We start from the raw sequence: 24796 nt of genomic DNA, 5'->3' as shown, positions 1-24796 counted from the left end.
GAAGAAGAAGAAGAAGAAGTTGTTGTTGTTGTTGGAAGGGACCTTGGAGGTCATCTAGTCAAACCCCCTGCTCAGGCAGGAAACCCTTTACCATTTCAGGCAAATGGCTGTCCAGTCTCTTCTTAAAAACTTCCAGTGTTGGAGCATTCACCACTTCTGGAGGCAGGTTGTTCCACTGGTTAATTGTTCTAACTATCAGGAAGTTTCTCCTTAGTTCTAGGTTGCTTCTCTTCTTGACTAGTTTCCATCCGTTGCTTCTTGTCCTGCTTTCAGGTGCTTTGGAGAATAGCTTGACTCCCTCTTCTTTGTGGCAGCCCCTGAGATATTGCAACACTGCTATCATGTCACCCGTCACCCTTCTCTTCGTTAAACTACACATACCCAATTCCAGCAACCGTTCCCTATATGTTTTAGCCTTCAGTCCCTCAGTCATCTTTGTTGCTCTTCTCTGTACCCTTTCTAGAGTCTCAACATCTTTTATACATCGTGGTGACCAAAATTGGAAGCAGTATTCTAGGTGTGGCCTTACCAAGGCATTGTAAAGTGGTATTAGTACTTTACAATGCCTTGGTAAGGCCACACCTAGAATACTTTTTCCCCCTGTAAGGAGAGAAGGAAGGGAATTTTTATCCCACCCTCTAAGAAAGGCGGTGACTAACTACCGAGCGGAAACAGAGCAACTATAAGAACAATTTTAATCTAATTGGATGTATATTCTTTTGAAACTTGGGGACTAAAAGTGTTCCTTTTCTAATTGGAGATGTTTGTTTTTTTCTTTTTTGAAAAAAAATAAGCCTTGAAAAACCACCATATAAATTTTGGACTTAAAAAGCTTAAAACGGCGTTGGTGACATCTTGTGGCAAAATATGGTATTACAATTTGTTATTGCCTAAAAGAGACTTGGCTTGATGCCCAGATTTTAGATATTTTTTTTTACCTTAACAGTTACTTCCCTTGAAAAAGAAGGGACTTCTAGGTGGCATATCTGGCCTGCTTGAACTATGAATGTAAACTCTTACTGACCTTCAGAACTATACTTGGGGAATTGCTTTCCTATTTCTTTACATAAGAGCTGTAGGGAACAAAATTTCATTTTAATGCCGATTAGTGTAATTCAAAACGACAATAATATTCTAGTCTAGTCTAGTCTAGTCTAGTCTAGTCTAGTCTAGTCTAGTCTAGTCTAGTCTAGTCTATCTTTGTGAATAAAATAAAACATTTACTTAAAAAAGAATAGTGGTTATGGGAAAATTATTTATTCTCAGGGTTCTATTATTTTAAAAAGTCAAATTCTATAGTATTTGTGTGATTATATAATTGAGAGAATACTTCAAAGCTGTGAGTGGCAGCAACTTGCACACTTGCACTTGCTCTTATCTTAGAACAATTGTACTATATCTTTCAAAAATCCTGGAGCACCGGGGAAGTACCTGATGATTGGAAAAGGGCTGATGTGGTTCCAATCTTCAAGAAAGCAAAAAAAAAAAAAACAGACCCAGGAAAGTACAGACCAATCAGCCTAACATCAATACCTGGCAAGATCTTGGAAAAGATAATAAAAAAACAGATCTGCAAACAAATAGAAGCAAACAAAGTTATAACCAGTAGCCAGCATGAGTTTGTTGAAAACAGATCATGCCAAACCAATCTTATTTCATTCTTTGATAAAGTGACTAAATTAGTAGACTTAGCGAAACACTGTGGACATAGTATATTTAGACTTCAGTAAGGCATTTGACAAAGTAGATGGGACTTGGGTTTGGCTAGTTTTAAAGAAAGGAATAAATAGGGGAGACATGATAGCACTGTTCCAGTATCTGAGGGGCTGCCACAAGGCAGAGGGGGTCAGGTTGTTCACCAAAGCACCAGATGGAAGGACGAGAAACAGTGGTTGGAAACTCTTCAAAGAAAGAAAAAACCAGGAATTGAGGAGAAACTTCCTGACAGTGAGGACAGTCAAACAGTGGAACAGCTTATCCCCATAAATTGTGGGCGCTCCATCAGTGGAGGTTTTTAAGAAGAGACTGGACAGTCACTTGTTTGAGACAGTATAGGTTCTCCTGCTTGAGCAGGGGGTTGGACTAGAAGACCTCCAAGGTTCTTTCCAGCTCTATTCTATTATAAATTCTATTTTTGGCATGAAGCCACAGTATCTGAAACAACACTTCTTCCCATATATTCCTGCTTGAACAGTTACGTGATGAATGATAGACAGGCGATTTGTTGAGAGTGATTCTATATGTAGCCAGTACAAATCATGTTGACAAAAAATTATGAAGCGCTCATTCTCATATCTTGCAATTCCCAGACTTTGTACTTGTGTCCTTATATTGAATCCAAGTACGCAAGTTGTGTAGTTTGCTTTAAAATATCACAATGCTCTCTTTATCATTTCCTCCATTTCTCTCCCCATGGATTCCAATGAATGGTTCTTCTCTGGTACATCTTTTAGCTCTGCAGTTCCTTTCCTGTAAGGAATATTTGTCATCTGTTTTGTTTTGAGCATTAGGCAAATGTATTTGATTCTCCCAAGGTTTTTAATATCACCCTATTATGCTACTTGGTGTGTGTACGTGCATGTGTGTCTGCGTGCATGCCTTTGAATACGTTTTTTATTTCTGATGAGTGCCTGACCCAGTCATTACAATTTTCTTGGAAGGTTTTTTAGAAGTGGTTTGCCATTGCCTACTTTCTAGGGTTGAGGGACTGTCCCAGTGTCACCCAACTGGCTTTGTACCTAAGGCAGGACTACAACTTGGAGTGTCTCCATATCTAGCCTTAACAACTACATCAAGCTGATTCTCCATTATGCTACATGAAAATGCTTAATTTTATTTCTGCTCTTTTAGTTTTTATAGTTTTTAGTTTTTATAGTTTTTAGTTTTTATACTTTAAAATTATTATAGGTTATATGTTATGTACTACAGATAGTTCTTGACTTACAACCTGTTCAAAGTTACAGTGTCACTGAAAAAAGGGACCCATGACTGTTTTTCACATTTAATAACCATCGCAGCATACCCATGCTCATGTGATCAAAATTTCAACTCTTGGCAACTGGTTCTTATTTATGATTGTTGCAGTGTCCTGGGATCATGTGATCCCCTTTTGTGAACTTCTGACAAGCAAAGCCAAAGGGGGAAGCTAGATTCACTTAACATCCATGTTGCTAACTTAACAACTGCAGTGATTCACTTAACAATTCTGGCAGGAAAGGTCATAAAATTGGGCAAAACTCATGTAATAATTGTCTCACTTAGCAACATAAATTTTGGGCTCAATTGTGGTTGTAAGTCGAGGACTATCTGTAAATAACTGTAAATAAGTTATTTAGTATACATTTTTAGATTACATATTTTAACAGCACGCTCCATGGGCAAAATTTGTTTTGAAGTGTAGCATGTATACATCAAAATATTTTATATGAAAAGTATTGTTATTTTTCATGCCTCGTATCACCATTTTGTCTAATACGTATACACACACATGCAGTATATATTTGTATTTGTCTGAATTTCTACTGTTTGCAAAAATTAACTTTTACCTGAGAAACAGTTATATTAATTTATTTTCAATAGCAACAACAGCCATATTTAGACAGTTGGCGCCCCAACTGAACCAAGATAATGAATGAGCCTCTAGGTCTGCTGCAGGAAATGTTATAGTCCAGAATTTCCTATTTGAACCAAAAGCCTATCCTGAAGGCCATCGACAGGCAGTAGTCACACCGGTGACAGCTCAATTTACACACACACACACACACACACACACACACACACACACACACACGTATGTATGTATGTATGTATGTATGTATGTATGTATATTTAATCCCATTTATATCCCGCCCTTTTCCGAAGACTCAGGGCGGCTTACAATCTAAAGCACAAATCAATGTGCTTAGCAATAGCCTCCATTCTATGTATATGCCTGCTTATTAAGGCTTTCGCCCGCCCCCCCCAAGCAGAATTATTACAAAGTCAGCTTATTGCCCCCAACAATCTGGGTCCTCATTTTACCTACCTCGGAAGGATGGAAGGCTGATATTCTGACTTGTTTTGAAGCTGATAATGGAAGTTTCTTGTTTTGCACTAAATGATAAAGTATAGCTACTGAAAAACTTCTAATTAATTTTTGGTGATACAAAGGCAAAGGAAAACAGGTGCAGACACACCCAAAAATTTCTTCCTGATTGCCGTTTTAAGCTATTATATTGATAATTGGAACTATGTTGAAGAGTCTTACAGCTCATTGAAGATTAATACAACTTCTATAGGTAATCCTTGCTTAACAACCCTAATTGTGACACTGCCATTAAGTGAAATCATTGCTATATGGGAAATCATATGACTGCAGCTGTGCTTTCCAGCTGGAAAGAGGCAAGATTACTCAGTTTCACATATTTGGCTTTTGTCTCCCCCCCCCCCATTGGAATACTCAAATGCCTGAATGCTGTCTTGTAGGTATCAAAAGCAATGTAACCACCCACAGTCTAGGGCTGGGAGCTGCAGGCATTCTATACAAATAGCTTACTGTCTTGAAATCCCTTTCTCTCCAATCTCTCTGCAGTACAAGGGAGAGGGGGGGAAAAAAGCAATTTCTATAAGCATCTCTCCTTTGCCTGACCCTTTCCTGTTGATGATACAATCACTTCCCTCTCAATATGTAGAAGAGCAAGCAGCTTATTCTCTTGATAACTCTTTCTTTCCAATATCTCTGTTAGAAGGGTGGGAGAAAGCAAGTGATTACTGTAGGCAATCTCTTCTTTGCCTGGCCCTTCCTCCCTCCCCTACAGAGCAGAGAGGTTTGGGAGGATGAAAGTTTTAACAGAGTGAGCTGTTTGTTCTTCTGCACACAAGAACAAAGCAATCCTGCCAGCAGCAGGAGAGGATAAGGCTAAGGAGTAATTGCCTACAAACAACTACCTTGCTTCTTCCTGCCCAAAGTGGAGAAAGTGGAAAGAGTACCACCACTGCAGGCACTTCCAAGAGCTGGGCTTCTCCTAGGGTGCTCTGATAAAGTGAGGCCGCATGGCTAACCCAGGACCAGGCTGGCACAGAGGGCACAACGCATCCTGCAGCTTGAGCTCTGCACCACCATCAGCCCATTCAGTCCCAGCGTAACTGAGACTGCCATTCCCAGGCTGCAGATGAGATTGCATTGATTTTGATGTGTAGAAAAGTAAACAGCTTGTTTTCTTGCAGTCTCTTCCTGTCCAATCTGTAAGAATTATGCACAAGATAATGCATATTGACTATAATAGTCATCGCATAATTGAGGGACTCTGTGAAGGTCATAAATGGACTATAAAATTCTTCAGCACAGTTGAAACTTTGAACAGTTGCTGAATGAATGATAAGCAAGGACCAGAGCTTTTTTTCTCATAGAACACTCAGAATGGAGTTCCGGCACCTTTTTTGGATGGAACCTTGTAGGGTAGGCAAGGCAGGTTGTATGACGTGTGAGTTCCGGCACCTTTTTCTTTTACAAAAAAAGCACTGGCAAGGACTATTTATAGTATACATTTCTATGAAGCAGAATCTATACATAGGCAATAATCTGTGTTCATCCAATACTGTTTTTATTACTTTATTTTGTTTTATTGTATTATATGCAATTATTTATTGTATTTTACACACTATGGTATATTGTGTACCGGTGGTATACTGTGGTTATAACAATAACCATCTGAGGTTACAACAATAAACTTTTTTAGAAAGCATCATGAATTGAAAAGTTTTGAATCATTTTATTATCTTAAGAACATAAATACCTGTCCATAACTCAGTAATATAATGACTAATTTGATGACCTTCTACCAGAAGTTAGCAACTGACAATCAGTTATTATTGTGGACATATTTGCATTAAATTCAGTTCACTCTATAATCTTTTTTATGATCTAGATAGATTTTCTTTAATGGCAATGTATATTAATTAAGGATTTTGCTTTGCTTTTTGCAGTTACCTCATCGTCGAGTGACATTCTCTGCAGCCAATCAGGCTCAAGATCTGCAGGATCCCTCCCAGCACAGTTACTATGACAGTGGCCTTGAAGAGTCAGAAACACCAAGCAGCAAATCTTCATCAGGGCCTCGGATAGGGCCTCTGGCTCTACCTGAGGACCACTATGAGCGCACCACACCTGATGGCAGCATTGGTGAGATGGAACATCCTGAGAATGGTAAGAACATAAGAGCAAATTAAAGAGCCCTCTAGTAAAGTATATCTAATTGTTGCTTGGCAAAGAGTTTGTAAGGACCCACTTCAACTAACCACCCAAGAAAGTAGAACTCTTGAAACAGGCATTGTCTCAAAAGGAAACTTTTATTAGGAGTCAGTGACAGTAGAGAAAACAAGGCAAGATCTGGGGAAAAGCCCACCGAAACTGTATAGTTAAGCAAGCAATATTCCTCCTCCCACCAAAGTCATAATGTCCATTTGAAATCCAGCCAATCCACAGATGGTCTGACGAGCGGGTAACTGGCACAGTTGGCACATATCTCAAGGTCGTCTCCAGTTTTGTTTCTCTGTAACCATCTGCCTGATAAGGGAGACACATTCCTTCCTCAAGGGGATAGAGGCAGGAGGAGAGAGTAGAAAGCGAAAGTTATCCCAAGCGAGAGTAAACTCCCCCCTCCCCCCAGCAGAATGGCAGCCCCCCAAAGTAGAATATGTATGCAGGGAAAAGAATGAGGGTTTGGGGACTTGACATAGTTTGTGCTACTTTTACCCAAGAATAAGATTTGAGAACTACTAATTGTTCATCATGCTGGAATTTTTTTTCGCAGTAGTTTATATTGCAGGTGATTGAGACAGACTGACTTTACAGAAATTAATTAACACATTCGTTCATTCATTCATTCATTCATTCATTATTTAGTCACCACCTCACTACTGAAGCAACTTTGGGCAGCTCAAATGAATGAGAAGATAAAGAAAGTGAAAAATATACTGAAATAATGTTTTAGGTTTGAAGACCTGTCAGTAAATGACTGCTTTTGCCCCACACTTTCCCATAGATTTTCTGCTCTATAGAACTTCCTTCTCACATATAGCAGGCTTTTTTTGATGTCATCATTTCAGGATGGAAAGTAAAAAATATTTCCTGTTAAGGAGACATTAATTATTTCTTGTATCCAAACAGTTAAATCTCTCTTGGAACTTATCGAGCATGAGAAGCAAAGGACAAGAAAAGTCAGAGCAACTGGATGGTCTAATGCACAGGTTGGCAACCCGCGGCTCCGGAGCCGCATGCGGCTCTTTAAGCCGTCTCCTGCGGCTCCCAGTCGCCCGGTGCGCGCGCACCTCTCCAAACGGGCAGTGATGCGCGCGCACCTCTCCAAACGGAGAGTGGCGCCGCCCGTTTGGAGAAGTGCTTCCTCAAGCTGCAAATAGAAATTAAGCCTACAGATTCTGACCAGAGATTATCACCTGTTCTCAGTGTTACATCAAGTTAGAAATTAATGCAAATAAATGTACTCTCGAAGCAAACTGTACATGTTTTGTAATAAAATATTCAGTACCTCCGATCTACATGTATAGTTATCTTGGCATCTTATGAGAAAGTCAACTTATAACAAGCAGGCATATACATAGAATGAAGGCTATTGCTAAGCACATTGATTTGTGCTTCCTAGATTGTAAGCCGCCCTGAGTCTTCGGAGAAGGGCGGGATATAAATGGGATTAAAATAAATAAATAAATAAATAAATAAATAAATAAATAAATAAATAAATAAATAAATAAATAAATAAATAAATAAACTTGATGCACTGGTTAAGTTAAAAGTTTAGAATCTGGAAGACCATCTTGCTGGTGCTACATTTAGTATGGATTGGGACAGCAAAATTAGATCTGGTCCATCTAACTTTGTTAATCCATGATAAAATATGTATGGTTTTTCTCTGAACCTACCTGCTCAAGATTATTGATGAGAATGATTCATAGTATGTCTTATTAGAGACTCTATATAAAGACAGAAAGAGGGACGCGGTGGCTCAGTGGGTTAGGACGCTGAGCTTGTCGATCAGAAGGTCGGCAGTTTGGCAGGGTCGAATCCCGAGTGCCGCGTAGCAGAGTGAGCGCCTGTTACTCGTCCCAGCTTCTGCTAACCTAGCAGTTCGAAAGCACGTAAAAGTGCAAGTAGAAAAATAGGGACCACTACGGTGGGAAGGTAACAGCGTTCCGTGCGCCTTTGGCATCCAGTCATGCCGGCCACATGACCATGGAGACGTCCTCGGACAAGCACTGGCTCTTCGGCTTTGAAATGGAGATGAGCACCGGCCCCTAGAGTCGGAAACGACTAGCACACATGTGCGGGGGAACCTTTACCTTTATAAAGACAGAAGCTGATGGTTTGGAAACCAGTGATTTTCAAGTTGAACCAAATTTTGTATGTACTGTACATTTTAAGTACATATCTCCCAGTCTTTAGAACAGAAAGAAGATAATCAAATTTCCTTTAACATAAAAAGATGAAAGGAAATCCCAAGAATGTAAAACCATAGAGGCAAGCAGACAAGACAGATAGACAGCTCTATCTTTTGTTTTGCAGTCTGTGGCTCCTGATTTCTCTGCAAATAAGCTAATTATCTAGTTACGTCATACCTACAGGCTTTTGCTGTAAGTTCCTCTAAGAGTGAAGTCTCTGGAGAATTTGTTTATTAAATTTATATGGCACCTATCTCACAGGTTAAAGCAACTCTCAGAAGCTTACAATATAATAAGCCATAAAGATATAAAAACTGATTAAAATTAGAAAAGATTAAGAACAGACTAAAAGACTATGGGTTTGGAGCAGTGGTACCTTCTTTATCATTGCACCAACCACCTCCAGAGCTGAAATTTATTGCCATGCTTATTACAGATTCTGACCACGGAGGGAAAGGAAAAGAAAGGCCTGCTGGAAGGGAATGAAATTGGAGATTATCTGTTCCTTTATATCCCTTCCTTATCATTTACACATGGGTCCTATTATTCTTAATGGTAGTAGCCAGAGGTAGTTCCATTCAACTTCATTATTAATTCTACCACCAGAAACCCAATTCATAAGTGATTCAGTTAGTCCTCGCTTACCAACTGTTTCATCCAGCAACTATTCAAGGTTCAGTGCTAAAAAAATAATTTTACCACCAATAATCTCATTTACAGCTGTTATAGCGTTCTGTGGTCATACAACTGCCATTTGTGTGATTCATTGCAGTGTCCCACAGTCACATGATTGCCATGTGCTTGCTTTGCAGTTGGCACACATTTAAAACTGTTGCAGTGTTCCACAGTCATGTGATCACCATTCACATCTTGGACTAGAACAGGGGTGTCAAACTCAATTTCATTGAGGGCCACATCAGCATTGTGGTTGCCCTCAGGGGGCCGGGTGGCTATGGCCAGGTGGGGTGTGGCCTACTGGGTGGGTGTGGCCAGAGTGGGTGTGGCCTACTGGGTGGGCATGGCCAGGTCGACATTACTCACTTAAGGGGTGCCTGGGCAGGACTGGGGCAGATCTGAAGGTCTTCGGCAGAGGAGGATGGGACCGGGGCGCAAACTAGGACATGGTCCCTCCCACCCTCCCTCTCTTCCTTCCTTCCTCTGTTCCTTCCTTCTTCCCTCTCACCCTCCATTCCTTCCTCCGTTCCTTCTTTCCTCCCTCCCTTTTTCTCTCCTCCCACTCTCTCTACCTTCCTCTGTTCCTTCCTTCCTCTCACCCTCCATTACTTTTTCCCTATTCCTTCCTTTGTTCCTTCCTCCCTCCCACCCTCTCTTCCTTCCTCCCTCTGTTCACCTTCTCATCTCTCTCCTTCCCCTGCGCTTAGGAAGGGGTGATGGGAGGGGGAGAGATTGCCAGCACTAATATGCTGCTGCTGGCCATTCCTATACCATGTGGGCAGGCAGGGGTGGCCCTGTTGAAAGGGATGCCTAGTGGCTGCAAGGCTGGAGGTGCTGGTAGGGGGGGTTGGCGCTGATCTACAACCTGGTTGCGTCCATCAAAGGCAGAACATGCTCAGTCTAAGATCCACTGGAACCAGCAAGAAGCTGCCCCGCCGCCTCTGTCTTGCCCCCCAGGTGTGCACACAGGAGGCAGCCAGTGCTGGCATCCTGGCTGAAGTCAGCCTGCAGGGCAAGACAGCCAGCAGGGACGTCGCACTCCACTTGCACGCGCACCTATGGGCTGTCCCAGGGATTTAAGGTTGAGTGCATTCTGGCTTTGATGGGCGCAACCAGGTTGTAGAATAGTGCCAACCCCCTCCCCCCACCAGCACCTCCAGCCTCGCAGCCACAAGGCATCCCTTTCATCAGCACAGACACACTCCCCCCATGTGGGATAGCAAGACCGGCAGCAACATGGCAGCGCTGGCAATCTCTCCCCCTCCCACCACCCCTTCCTGAGCATGGAGGAAGGAAAGTGATGAGAAGGAGAAAATTGGCATTGGCTGGGATCGTTGCTGGCTGGGAGACTTTGCCAGAGCTCTGTGGATTCCCGCAGAGAGGTCAGGAGCTCTGGCGGTGGGGCAGAGCTTGGGGAGGGATTTTTAAAGGGGAAGAGGAAATTGACTGGTGGAAGATGATTTTATTTTCTCTTTTCCAGAGAGACAGCCAGAAGGAGGGAGAGCGAGGTAGGAAGTTTATTCTCTGGACAGAGAATAAAAAACCTTTTCACCAACTTCTTAACTTGCCCTCCTTCCTTCTGGCTTGGAGAGAGAAGAAAAAGCCTTTTCATCAACTTCTTACCTCGCTCTCCCTCCTTCTGGCTTGTCTCTCCGGAAAAAATAAAATCTTCCCCCAGTCAATCTCCTCTTCCCCTTTAAAAATCCCTCCCCAAGAGCCCTGCCCCGCCCCCCAGCCACCCGACCTCTGCCGAATCCGCAGAGCTCTGGCAAAGACTCCCAGCCAGCGACGATCCCAGCCAATGCCGATTCCCCCCCCAATCCCCATCTCCGCTACACTTTCTTCCTTCCTTCTCTCCTTCTCATCTTTCCTTCCCCAACGCTCAGGAAGGGGTGATGGGAGAGGAGAGATTGCCAGCGCTGCTATTTTGCTGCCGGTCTTGCTATCCCGTGTGGGGTGTGTGTTTGTGCTGATGAAAAGGATGCCTCGTGGCTGTGAGGCAAGGCTGGAGGTGCTGGGGGGGGGCTGATCTACAACCTGGTTGCATCCATCAAAACCAGAATGCACTCAGCCTAAGATCCACTGGAACCAGCAAGGAGCTGCCTCGCCACCTCTGCCCCGCCCCGCCCCCGGGTGTGCGCACAGGAGATGGCCAGCACCAGCATCCTGGCTGAAGTCAGCCTGCAGGGCAAGACAGCCAGCAGGGACGCTGGACTCTGCTTACGTGCGCGCGCACGCAGGGGGTGGGGCGGGGCTGCCCCGTGGATTTAACGCTGAGCGCGTTCTGGCTTTGATAGATGCAACCAGGTTGTAGATCAGCGCCTGGTCGGCCTGGGCCGGGCCGAGGTGCAGCGGGCCAGTCCTTCGCTCTTTTCAGAGCAGGTCCCCGGGCCGGATGGAACAACACGTTGGGCCGCATCCGGCCCACGAGCCTTGTGTTTGACATGTCTGGACTAGAAGATCTCTTCCAACTCTCTTAGTCTATAAAACATTTTCTGTAAACTATCTGCAATGCATAACAGTATTAAAACAGTACATATCTGAATTGTTTTTCTATATAAGCGTGTGGCATTTTGCAGTTGAAAATCATGATTTATCAGGAGAAAAGTAATGGACTAAAAAGGGAAGAACATTCACATGTTCTTTCATCATGCAGTGCTATAAGTTACATAAGAAACAGGAAGAATGGCTGCTACAACGGACGGTTCTCGAAAAGAAGGGTTGTCTCAAATAACAAGCCAGTGCAGGAGAGCTAGTTTCTTCATACAGCCAATGGATGTATGAAAACTCTCTTCCACTAACTATTTCAAGATAGTAATATGCCTAAGGCCAACCCCATATAATTGCTGAGCCATCTTCAGTTTGTAGCAGAAAACAGAATTACTGTTTCTTAATATCCACTTGAATGCAAAGATTGTTTTTCATTCTCTGTGACCATTTCATTTCATTTCATTTTTTAATTTAAATATTACAAATCTAAGTATAATACTACAATGAAAACAAATCATAAGATTTAGTTTGTAAGTTTATAATACTAAGAATAATTGACATAACAAAAAAATTGATCAGGTGTTTTCTGATTTGATTCAAGAAACACCATCTGTTTTTCCTTTTGCTGTTGTTTTTGAAGTAAATATACTGTTTCTGAAGATTGAAAGGGAGCCATCATCTCTTTTTGGATCTGTCTCTGTGAGCTTAGTAAAATGGGCCAGCTGATGATGAGATTCCTCATTGTGTGATCCCAGCACTTCCTTCAAATCTAAACTGCTTAATAATTATTTAGTGGATATTCCACTTGGTCCTAAGACCTTCTTTTCCTTTGAATTTTATTCTATTATCCAAATTCCACTTTTGTTAAGTTTGGTTTTTTTCCTTTCCCTCCAACTGAAAGGGGAGGAAAAGGTGTAGTGCCCCATGAGAGGCAGACAGACTACCTTAAAGAAGTAGACTGAGTGTCAGAATCCATTTATATCACATTCATAAATGTATGTTTAAAACATTATCCCCCCCCCCCATGGATTCTGCCATCTCCCGAGGAAGGAGGAGCGCATGTGGATACAGCCTGCCTTAGGTTATTTCAAAGACCAAGGGAAACCTTTTGAACTGGGGGAACAAAGGGGAGGGTTAGGGCATCTGGCCTGTGTCTCCATTTGAATCTGTAAAGGAAGAAGGCAATAACCATAAAGATTCGAAATTCCCTTTTTCCCACGAAAGGGATGACACGAAGTAAAATGATGGGGGGCTGACCAAATGGGATTGAGGGGAGGGGGGTTGAACTGGGAACTTTTTATAAAGTTTCAATTTGTAAAACAATACCAAGTCCTGTCTTGTATTCCCACAACCAAGCATGTCCTAGTAAAAATTCCTTTTGGACTAGAACTGACTCCAAGAGTTTTTGTTTCCCTAAGACGTGGATTGGGGTGGGTCCTGACACTGAGACTGATTGAGCTGAAATCAACAAAGGCTGGCTGGCTGGCTGGCTTGCTGTGGCAGGCTGGGTAGCTATGTGGGATTGGAAAGGCAGTTGGGCAAATAAATGCTTGCTGGCCCTTGCTGAGACTTCCTAGGACATGGGAGGCAGCTGCAGAGCTATGTGGTTCTGGGGCTGCTTGCTGCCCGTAAAGCCTTAAAGGGCAGAGATGTGGAAGAGATAGGCAGGTGGGGGTAGTTGGAGGTAGTCCAGTCTCTTCGAAAAACGTGTTGTGATTCTGTGCCAGCCTGTGATCCCAGCAGCTGAGTCCGGGGAATCAGAGTCGGAGGAGGGGCCTGGGGAACCATCAGAGTCGGAGGAAGGCTCTGATGAGCTGTAGGACTTACCATCTGATGAAGAACCTGGTCCCTCCACTCATAACAAAAAGGGAATGTGTGGGCAGGGCTGGTTGCTGAAGGCAACCGTTTGCAAAGGACTCCAGTGTCAAAGAGATCATGTTTTGTTTGCTTTGCCGATGAACTATTTCCTGTTTGACTCGTGCTCCATTTTGCCTTGAACAACAATTCTCTGTTGGAAAACGTGTTTTGTTGCTTTTGCTTTTGGGACAATTACCAGGTCTGTAACTCAAATAAAAGGGGTTGGTTTTACAGCCTACTTGTTAAAAGAGGGGTTTGTCTTTGTGAAGTAACAAAGACGTACGTAGGCTGGGACAAAACAAAACCTTCAGTGTTGGAGCATCCACAACTTGTGTTCTACTGATCAATTGTTCTCGCTGTCTTTCTCCTTAGATCTAGGTTGGATCTCTCTTTGATACATTTTCATACTTTACTACTTAAAAAAATTTTTTTTGTTGTTTTTTAAGACAAACTAGTGAACAATGTCCATGGGCTTTAAATCATTGTGGGTGCATACCTTGCATCAAATAAGGATTAACAGGACAAGTAAGTATTTGTCCTCTTTCTTGTGGGGAAAAGAAATCCAAATTGTGTTGGCCCTATTGTTGGCTTTGGCAGAAATGTGTATAACTTATTGCTGCCAAAGTTTGAGAGCTTGAAAAATCACACCATATTTAAAGACTGGAACTTATCCAGTTTTAAATTCCAAGAGACAGTGGAGGACCATGGGCCTGGAGTGCTGTGGTCCATGGGGTTGTGAAGAGTGGACACAACTTAGTGACTGAACAACATCAAAATTCAATTTTATTTCCAATTTCCCATGATTTGGGGGACAACACAGACTTCTTGAGAAAATTGTTTTGGTTTTAGAGTTATTAATGGAAAGCTCTTCCTCCCTAGAGATCTCCGCTAAGGCCCACAGTTCTTCCTGAGGTCCACTTGCATGAATGAAAAAATTGCTACGTCATTGGCACAAAGCTGTACCATATACCAGTGACTAAGTTTAAGATGGTAAAATTCCTTTTTGGTTAAGACTACTACCGTTGAATTCACGTAGATATTAAATAGAGGAGCTAGAATAAAACTCTGTTTTACTCTTCTGTGGATTGGAAATGTCTGAAGTAAGGTGGCCAACTATCACATCTAACCCAAATCAAGGCATTTTCATTCAGCGTCCCAATTAGGAAGATGGATAGATATGAGAGGCAGGAAAAGACAGCCCTGATAGTGAACTTGTATATTGGTGAACCCAGGGATTGACTACAATTGATTTTGCGTTGATCTCATTTAATGGTGCAAGTAGTCTTTAACTTACTTACTTACCACAATTGAACCTGGAACTATAGTCATAAGATCTGCTGATTGTTAAGTGGGTCATCATAGAATCACGCCCCATTTTACAAACGTTTTTGCCATGGTCATTAAGCAAATCACTGCAATTGTTAAGTGAACACCATGGTTATTAAGTAAACACAGCAGTTGTTAAGAAAATCTGTTGTCTGAAGTGGGCATATTTTGCCAAAAACCAGAAATAAATGCCAATTTCTGGCAAAAAATATGATAAATTGTGGATACATGACCATGACTGCAAATGTGATCCCAAAATGCAATCAAGTTAGTTGTGGGCAGCTGCCTGAATTTTGAATCCTAGTCCTAGAAGCCCCGGGAAAGTCCGTTGCGACTTCAAACAGTTGTACATTGAGAACTACTTGTAGTCACATTTCAAGTTGCCTTTGATCAAATAGTGACCATCTCCATTTACAGGTAGTCCTTAACTTACAGCCACAATGGAGTGCCAGTCCAGCAGTCCGGCAAGTGGTGAGACAGGGCCACATCCGCTTGTGAGAGAGGCCGGGGCTTAGCGGGGAAGGGGAGAGGCTGGCCTGGCACTTTTCCGCCTGACTGGACAAGGGCTCTGGCACCCAATGTTGCACAGAAGGTGAGCATGGGCAGTTCAGGACTCTCAGGCATGGTACCAAAGTAGCATGGTGCAGCATCTCTGTGGTCGTTCAAAAGTGAGAACGACCTCTGTAATGCTGCAACATACAAAACTTTGGGACTCGGTTGTAAGTACAGCAGTGTGCAACAGCAACCAAAAAAGCTAATACAATCCTGGGTTGTATAAAAAGAGGCATAGAATCAAGATCACGCAAAGTACTAGTACCACTTAATAAAACCCTAGTAAGACCACACCTGGATTACTACAACCAATGGTGGTCACCATACTACAAAAAAGATGTTGAGACCTGGGAAAAAGTTCAAGTTCAGAGAAGAGCAACTAAGATGATCAAAGGCCTGGAGACTAAAACTTATGAAGAATGGCTGCAGGAATTGGGTTTGGCTAGTCCAGGGGTCAGCAACCTGAAACAGTGAAAGAGCCACTCGGAACCGGTTCCCTCACAAAAGGAAAAACTGGGAGCCGCAAAAAATGTGTGCACATGCGCGCATGCGCAGAACAGGGTTTGACTGAAGAGTGGAGCCAAGGCGATATATGCACCTACCCTACATCTTTGAATTGATTGGTTGAGCTTTTTTAGTCCCACTTTTTTTTGGGGGGGACTGCACATGGCAGAGGACTGGGAGCCGCAGGAGACGGCTGAAAGAGCCGCATGCGGCTCCGGAGCCGCGGGTTGCAGACCTGTGGGTTAGTCTAAAGAAAAGAAGAAATAGGGGTGACATGATAGTATTCCAGTATCTAAGGAGCTGCCACAAGGAAGAGGGGATCAAATTATTCTCCAAAGCACCAGAAGGCAGGACAAGAAACAATGGTTGGAAACTGATCAAAGAGAGAAGCAATCTGGAATTAAGGAGAATGTTCCTAACAGTGAGGACTGATTAATTAACCAGTGGAACAGCTTGGCTTCAGAAATCGTGGGCGCTCCATCAGTGGAGGTTTTTAAGAAGAGACTGGACAGTCACTTGTTTGAAATCGTACAGGTTCTCCTGCTTGAGTGGGGGGGGGCTGGATTAGAAGACCTCCAATGTCCTTTCCAGCTCTGTTCTATTCTGTTCTATTCTATTCTGTTCTATTCTATTCTATTCTATTCTATTCTATTCTATTCTATTCTATTCTATTCTATTCTATTCTATTCCATATTTTACAAGTCACTATAATGTCAATCTCTTTTTCCATTACTTTTTTAGTTTGCTTAAAAATTTTAAAATTCTAAAAAAAAAACTTTTAGAATGGATGCTGCACAGAAAAAGGTCAAAACCTGTTCTCAGCATATAGGACGTGGAATAGTGAATTTAAATTACAGGAAGGACAATTCTAACTTTATTGGAATATTAGCAAATTATTCTAAAAAAAAATACGAGCAGTACAATGTGTCCTGTTATTGGATGTCTTTATATTGAGTCTAATCAGCCATCTGCTTTAAATGTCTTTATTTCAGTAATTCCTTCACTAAGTTGGACTTGATAATCTACAGTATATCCATTTTTTTCAATGTTATGGCTCTGTGATAGTTACAAGGAAATTACTGTTTATATATGTGTTCCCAGCTTTAAGTGTTAGCTACTCATGTTGTTGCATAGATAGATAGATAGATAGATAGATAGATAGATAGATAGATAGATAGATAGATAGATAGATAGATAGTTATAGATACACACACACACACACACACACACTCACACACACACACATATACAAGTCAAGATGGTACCGCCCCAGGCGCTCAATGGATCCTGACAGGTTCCAGGCAGCTCTGGGGTCCCCACCTGCCTCCGTTGCTCACAACTTGGCGGATGCCCTAGTGGAAGCCTGGGAAAGGGCGGCCACTGAGGCACTTGACCGAGTTGTACCCTTGCGGCCCCTGACCTGGTGCAGATCCCAACGAGCTCCATGGTTCTCCGCGGAGCTCCGGGAGATGAAGCGTCGGAGACGGGGCCTAGAGAGCTGTTGGAGGTCCAGCCGATCCGAATCCGACCGGTTGTGACTAAGAACCTACATTAGGTCTTATCTCGCAGCGATGAGGGCGGCGAGGTGTAATTACTTCTCTGCCCTCATCACGTCCGCAGATAATCGCCCGGCCGCCCTGTTTAGGGTGACCTGCTCCCTCCTTAATCAGGAGGTGAGGGAGGAACCCTTGCAGGGTCGTGCCGAGGAGTTTGGTCAACATCTGTTGGATAAAATCGCTCGGATTCGGACCAGTCTGGACTCCAACTGGGCAGAGTCCGACGATCAGGACACGGGCGGTCTTGTCGATGTTATCTGGGAGGAGTTTGATTCTGTGACCCCTGAGGAAGTGGACAGGATTATGGGGAGGTTGAGCTCCACCACATGTTTATTGGACCCGTGCCCTTCTTGGCTGGTCTATGCAGCTCGGGAGGGGACACGAGGCTGGTTCCAGGCGGTTATATCTGCTTCTTTGAGTGAGGGTAATTTCCCCGCCGTCTTGAAGGAGGCGGTGGTGAGACCTCTCCTCAAGAAGCCTGCCCTGGACCCAGCTGTGTTGAATAACTTTCGTCCGGTCTCCAACCTTCGCTTTCTTGCGAAGGTTGTTGAGAGTGTGGTGGCGCATCAGCTCCCCCTGGTTCTGGATGAAGCGGATTATCTAGACCCGTCCCAATCGGGTTTCAGGCCCGGATACAGCACGGAGACGGCATTGGTCACTCTGGTGAATGATCTCTGGAGGGCCCGGGACAGGGGATATTCCTCTGTCCTAGTCCTATTAGACCTCTCGGCGGCTTTCAATACCATCGACCATGGTATCCTGCTATGGCGTCTCAGGGGATTGGGAGTGGGAGGCACAGTTCTTCGGTGGTTCTCCTCCTATCTCCTGGGACGCTCGCAGTCGGTGTTGGCAGGAGGGCAGAGGTCGACCCCAAGGGCTCTCGTTTGTGGAGTTCCTCAGGGGTCGGTCCTCTTGCCTCTCCTGTTCACATCTACATGAAACCGCTGGGTGAGATCATTCGTGGTTTTGGAGTTGGGTATCATCAGTACGCCGATGATACCCAGCTTTTCATTTTGACCCCAAACCACCCCAGTGATGCCCTCGACGTGATGTCCCGTTGCCTGGAGGCGGTTCAGGTCTGGATGGGGAGGAACAGACTTCAGCTCAACCCTGACAAGACTGAGTGGCTGTGCATTCCGGCATCCCGGGACATTCAAAATATTCCACCTCTTTCTATGGGGGGTGAGTTTTTACCCCCGTGGATAGGGCTCGCAACTTGGGAGTCCTCCTAGATTCACGGCTTACTCTGGAAGACCATATAGTAGCCGTGACTAGGGGGGCTTTCGCCCAGGTTCGCCTGGTGCGCCAGTTGCGGCCCTATCTGGACCGGGATGCCCTGTGTACGGTCACTCATGCGCTCGTGACCTCTCGGCTGGACTACTGCAATGCTCTTTACATGGGGCTTCCCTTGAAGACCACTCGGAGGCTCCAACTGGTACAGAATGCGGCCATGAGAGTTGTCTTGGGAGTTTCCCGGTACTCCCATGTTACACCTTTGCTCCGTGAGCTGCATTGGTTACCAGTTGTCTTCTGGGTGAGATTCAAGGTTTTGGTAATGGTCTTTACGTCCCTACATGGCATGGGTCCGGAGTACCTCAGGGACCACCTGCTGCCGGCGTCAACTTCCCTCCGCCCTGTGCATTCCCACAGAGAGGGCCTCCTCAGGGTGCCTCCGGTCAGAGAATGTCGGCTGGTGGCCCCCAGGGGGAGGGCCTTCTCTGTGGGCACTCCGGCTTTATGGAACCAGCTGCCAGTCGAGCTCCGGACGGCACCGGACCTTCGCTCCTTCCGACGCGGTCTGAAGACCCATTTATTTGAACAAGCTGGCCTGGCCTGATGGGGGATGTTAGGGTTTTTAATGGGTTTTTATATTGTTATTGTTTTATCTGGGCGATTATTTAATTCTTTTTTAATTTTTGTATTTTCTATTTATATGTGCCCTGTTCACCGCCCTGAGTCCCTTGGGAGAAGGGCGGTATACAAATTTAATAAATAATAATAATAATAATAAAAATATACACTCTAGGGGCCGGTGCTCATCTCCGTTTCAAAGCCGAAGAGCCAGCGCTTGTCCAAAGACGTCTCTGTGGTCATGTGGCCGGCATGACTAGACGCCAAAGGCGCACAGAATGCTGTTACCTTCCCACCGTAATGGTCCCTATTTTTCTACTTGCATTTTTACGTGCTTTTGAACTGCTAGGTTGGCAGAAGCTGGGACGAGTAACAGGTGCTCACTCTGTTACGCGGCACTCGGGATTCGACCTGCCAAACTGCCGACCTTCTGATCGACAAGCTCAGCATCCTAACCCACTGAGCCACAATTTTTTTGGCTTGCTAACAAAGAATAAAGGGAGACCGATATGATCATTTCAAACTTATTTGTTCTCATCAGTCAGCCATACCCTTCTGAGATTTGAACCTGGGCCGACTGCGTCTTAAGCAGTTGTTTTAACCCCTAGGCCACAGGCTCTCTCTCTCTCTCTGTGTTATCTGAGAAGCAAGGAAGATATGTGTTAAATGTTTTTTAAGCATTCAGAATACACTTGCTTAGTCCCAGACACGGGACAAATCTTATTTCCTGTTTCAGCCTAGCCCAAGGCCATCTACAGGCAGTAGCCACAGCAGTGGCAGCCAAAAAAATTTACACAAATATGAGCTGCCACTGCTGTGGCTATTGCCTGTAGATGACCTGTTTTCTGAGGTTTTCGCGGGTGTTTGTATGTAGATCTTTGGTCATTGGGGTTTTTCCCCACGTAGAGTTGGAGGTATCAGGGCAACGGATGAGATTTCGTCAAAATGTTGCCCTGATACCTCCAACTCTACGTGGGGAAAAACTCGAATGACCAGAGATGTATACACACACACACACACGTATCAATAAATGTTTTTTCTTCCCTTTTCTTGTTTATTTCTACAGATCTCCGACCTTTGCCTGATGTAGCCTTGACAGGGACCTGTACTCGAGAATGCACAGAATTTGGTCACTCTGATACCTGCTGGATGCCAGGTCAGTCCTCTCCAAACCGGCGGCCCAAGAATGCCCTCAAATTCTCCACATTTGTGCCTTATCAAGACAGAGGGAGTCAAGAACAAGTTGGGAATGGAAGCCCCAGACTCTCAGAAGAGCGCAACACCAAAATGGCTAACCTCCGCCTGCTCCCCACATACAGTGCCTTCTCCAACAGTAGCCATGAGCCGTGCAAGAATTCCCCCATGGAGGAAATCCCTCTCACCCAGACCTCAGACTTCCAGACAGCCACCACACCATCATCCCAAACTGCCAAACGAGAGATCTACCTGTGAGAATGAGGAGGCCATATAAAGTATCTGAAAACAATGCTGAGACCAGTGTCTAGTGCTCCAGTATGAAGTGACTTTTCAAACTGTGATTCTTTGTCACTCAGTTTGGCAGTTCTGTGCCTGCCAGATAAGACTGCCTTGCCCAGTCATTGGGCATGGAAACATTTCATTCATTGATTCCTCACTGGGCAAGGGAACTGACCACCAGAATAGCCAAGCTCTCCGTAGAGTGGTCCATGGATATCTGGAAAGAGAGAGAAAGGAATATAGTGAAGAGAGTTTGGCTTCTTTGTTTCAGGACTGGGGTGGGTGGGAAATGGCTTAGTTACCAAAGGTCCACGCAGATTTGGTGGAGTCCATTGGGCACAGGGCTGAGAGCACTTGGCACAGGTGCAGGGGGAAAAGCTGCCTCTCTTGTTACTATAGATTCCTGTAAATACGAATTTTAAGAATGACATTTATGTCTTGCCTGATTGAGTTTTATTTGTCCTTGGAACAAAAAGACATTGAAACAAACAACACCACAGGGAGAAATTTTCAGCTTGAATTTTTCACCACACAGAAGAGCACATTGGGGCAAACACTTCCAACCAGCCCACCCTTTACTTCCACAGTGTAAATAAGGATGAAGCATCAGTTGGGAGAGGGGCATTCTGGCTGGTCAGCAGGACTGAGTAGGAAGGACATAACAGAGTTTTAAAATCTTAATCACTTTTCAGACTTCAGAAACTCTTTTATCAGGTATGGAGGAGCCCTATAGCTAGTAGTCATAGCTTTTAGCTGTCCTCCTTTGCCCCTGCCCCATAGATAATGAACCGCAGTAGTAAACAAAGTGAAAGAACCTTCAGTTTTTCAGGTGGTAGAATATCTAACTGCCCCAGATTACTCCACTGCCTCATGTGAGGCAGAGAATTTCCATGGGGTCATTAGACCCCAGTGCCATGATTCTGGCCTTTGATTTGTCTGCCTGTAAGCCACCATTGCCTTTGTGAAATGGAGCTTGGACTCAGGGTCACACTTGGGCCCATGGGCCTCTGTATGCTGGAGTCACATACCCCCTCCCTATGCCTTTAGACAGCCTCAAGGGCTCCAATATTCTCTTCCAGTGCCACATGTTTAGCCACAAAGTATTTGACTGCAGGAGCCTGTCATAGTTTCAGTAGGGGCCCATAAAAACAGTGCAACTATCCATGGGCATTATTATCCCCAACCATTGATGCCGTCATTTGGGATCACTCAACTGACCAGCTCTGAATTTATAAAAGAGCACTCTTCCTCCAGCAAGCAGTGGGCTGCTTTGGTGACTACATTCTTAAATCCCTCAGTATTCTAGACTTAGGCCTGATTCCAGATAGTATAGTATTAATGGCAATCACTTGCCAGCTAGTAATTATAGGACTTTTCCAGTACATATGGTGATGAAAGACAGTCTCCAGACTGGGGCCCTGTCCACCAGACTAGCTGACATTTGTTGGACCCATCTTGTTTCTCTTGGCTTAATTCTTCTGGTTCCAACAGGCCCAACTTTCTTCCCACACATTGCCATGTGTTTTTCTAAGCTGTATTGCAGAAGGTGGGCTGGATATTGTCCTTCTTTGCTGTCTCTCTGTTCAACTTTCTCAACTGCATGTGTCTCAGAAGGAAAGGAAACAGACATGATATGTTTTGTAAAACTATTGTGTGGGTATATGGGTACGTGTTTGACAGGACTGATCATTTGGAGATAGATTGGTTATCAAACTAGTAAACTGGTAAAATCAACATAGAGCAATTTTCATTTTCTTCTGATTGTCAGAGATAATTTCTAGGATTATATGAAATGTTAGTGTCTCCCTGCATTCTCTGTCCTCTAATGAGCACACCGCTGATCGCCTTCTAACCATACATAGTGGTAGTGGGAAGCATTCCAGAAAAAACCCAGTGATTCTACTCACATCGTAAGCTGCCACATGCCAGGGGCGATTAGGTGTCTGAATTCTAGTATTAGAGTCCCAGGTTTGAGATCACTGGCAACTTCCAGTGTGTATAAAAACCAAGGACTTCCTCTCTTCTATCCCTATACTTTTTAAGGCTCAGGGCTATGTCAGCAGCAATCCATAGGACGGAGAGCAGGAATACAGCACTTCCTACCCACTCTTGTATCAAGAGCCTAAGGTTAGGGTGATCATGTGTGATGTAAAGCAGGAAAAAGTTCTGAAATAGTTTGTTGATTTTTAACTTAATATGATATGTGAACCCACATATTATAGCTTAGCAAACCAGGCTGCTCTGGCTTGTGCCTCAATTCTTGGTTAAAAATCTGTCTGGACTGTATGTGTAAATATAGTTACTGAGGTAAATAAATAAAAGCATAAATAAACACTGTCCAAGGAAGTCTCCAGCTATCCACCATACCCAGATTTTTTCAAGTGCAACGGTATGGTATGGAAAGGACAGGTCTTTATTCTATTCTATTCTATTCTATTCTATTCTATTCTATTCTATTCTATTCTATTCTATTCTATTCTATTCTATTCTATTCTATTCTATTCTATTCTATTCTATTCTATTCTATTCTATCCCACTGTGAAAGGAATAGATAGGAGCCAAAATCACTAATGAAGGAATACCTGTGTTGCTCAGGTAAGGTTATCCTCTTTTAGGCTTATCGATCAAAATATAACAGGAGGCAATCTAATTTCTAGTCCATCCCTTGCAGGTGGGAATTATAAAACTGACCTCATCCCAGAATTGCTTCTGTATTTGGATATGCTTGCTCTAGGCCCATTGGAACAAATAAGCTTGCTTTTTGGTAATAAGCCAAGGCTGATAACTTGAACATGGAGAGTTCTTCATCTCTTTTCCTTTGGTTTTGTCAGAGATAAGAAATAAAAAAAAAAGACTGGCTATTCAGGGAAAGGGACTGAAAAACAGTATTGCCTGGCCTCCCAAACATGACCAAGACTTTGAAAATGTGTTTTGTGTGAGGCAAAAAAAGGAAGATGGCACCAGTAGTAATTGAAATATAGTTTTGATGAATATAGTTATAAAATATAAAGATGCCCTAGGAGTGTAAGTGGTTTATAATCCAATGGTCAAAATAACCTTTAGGAGACACTCACCTTCACAATTTCAAACCAAGAAATACATGCCTAGGAAAAGAGATGGAGAAGGTTAGGAAGAAGACCATTCCATGAGTTCTGGTCTAGACAAGCACATTCAAAGGCAAGGAGAAGAACGTTGAGCACTACTTTAGGACAAGCCAGGGGTAATACCAAAGGTGCAAGGCCAGACACAGGTCAGTTGAGTGAGATGGAACGAAGCTACCCCTTTGTAATTCTTCGTGTTGATTCTATTTATACGAGATTTCAGTTCTTGCTTGTGATGCCTTGTTTTTTTGTACAGTTTTATGTACATGCAGGTGTAGCTTTTTCTAAAGGAGAAATCCTACAGCAGAGTAAAGAGTACCCAACTATTTTTGAATTGTGCCATTTGTTTAGATACTGCCTCTTTCTCTCTTGCTAAGGTTGTATTGCTCTCAATGTGATGCATATCCCTTGCACTGGGAAAGCTTTGGGCCTAGGGCTTAGTTCTCCCCTGGCACTGTGAGCACAATTGATTCCCTTGTAATCCTTTTCGTTTGGAGCCGTGAGCATGACACCTCGTGAGCCCATTTTGTTCTCTTCCATTTTGTTGGTTTGCTGAGCTGTCAGATGACAAACTCCACTGTAATTAGCCCTCCCAAAGCTTTACAATAAAAAAACGTGAAAACCTTTTGGCTTGACCTGATTTCTTATCTCTGCAGATCAGCTGAGATGTGTATTGATTACATGTATGTTGGTGGTCTTTTCTGAAAACCAAACTATATGGCATGGGATTCTTCTCCCCCTCCCTCCTCCCATACCATGTGTGTGTGTGTGTGTGTGTGTGTGTGTGTGTGCGTGCATGCGCACGCACGCGTTTGCCCGCATATATGAGATAAATATACAATATACATCTCAAATATATGAGATGAATCAGCTTGGAATAGAATTAAATTCACACAAACAGGTTTCCTACAAATAAAAGCAATACAATATTTGTAATAGCATGTCTTGCAGCTATAAGTATATGAAGTGAAAGTA

At 43.6% G+C, this 24796-nt stretch overlaps 1 protein-coding gene across 4 annotated transcripts in view; it reads left to right on the top strand.

The window, feature by feature from the left end:
- PCDH1 (protocadherin 1) overlaps positions 1-24433 on the top strand; it is a 159742-nt gene extending 135309 nt beyond the window's left edge. For 2 of the 4 annotated variants that reach the window (XM_083357531.1, XM_083357530.1), the window contains 2 exons: positions 5965-6184; positions 20311-24433. In XM_083357531.1, the coding sequence (XP_083213657.1) occupies positions 5965-6184; positions 20311-20696 (606 nt within the window). In that variant the 3' untranslated portion in view covers positions 20697-24433. Of the gene's footprint in view, positions 1-5964; positions 6185-7147; positions 7570-20310 lie in introns of those variants that run through there. The other 2 variants (XM_083357532.1, XR_014491887.1) reach the window with 2 other exon arrangements.
- The last annotated feature ends 363 nt before the right edge of the window (positions 24434-24796 follow it).

This window comes from Vipera ursinii (genome assembly GCF_947247035.1).
Source record: "Vipera ursinii genome assembly, chromosome: 3".
Lineage (NCBI taxonomy): Eukaryota > Metazoa > Chordata > Lepidosauria > Squamata > Viperidae > Vipera > Vipera ursinii.
This window is presented reverse-complemented; position numbering and strand designations above follow the sequence as displayed.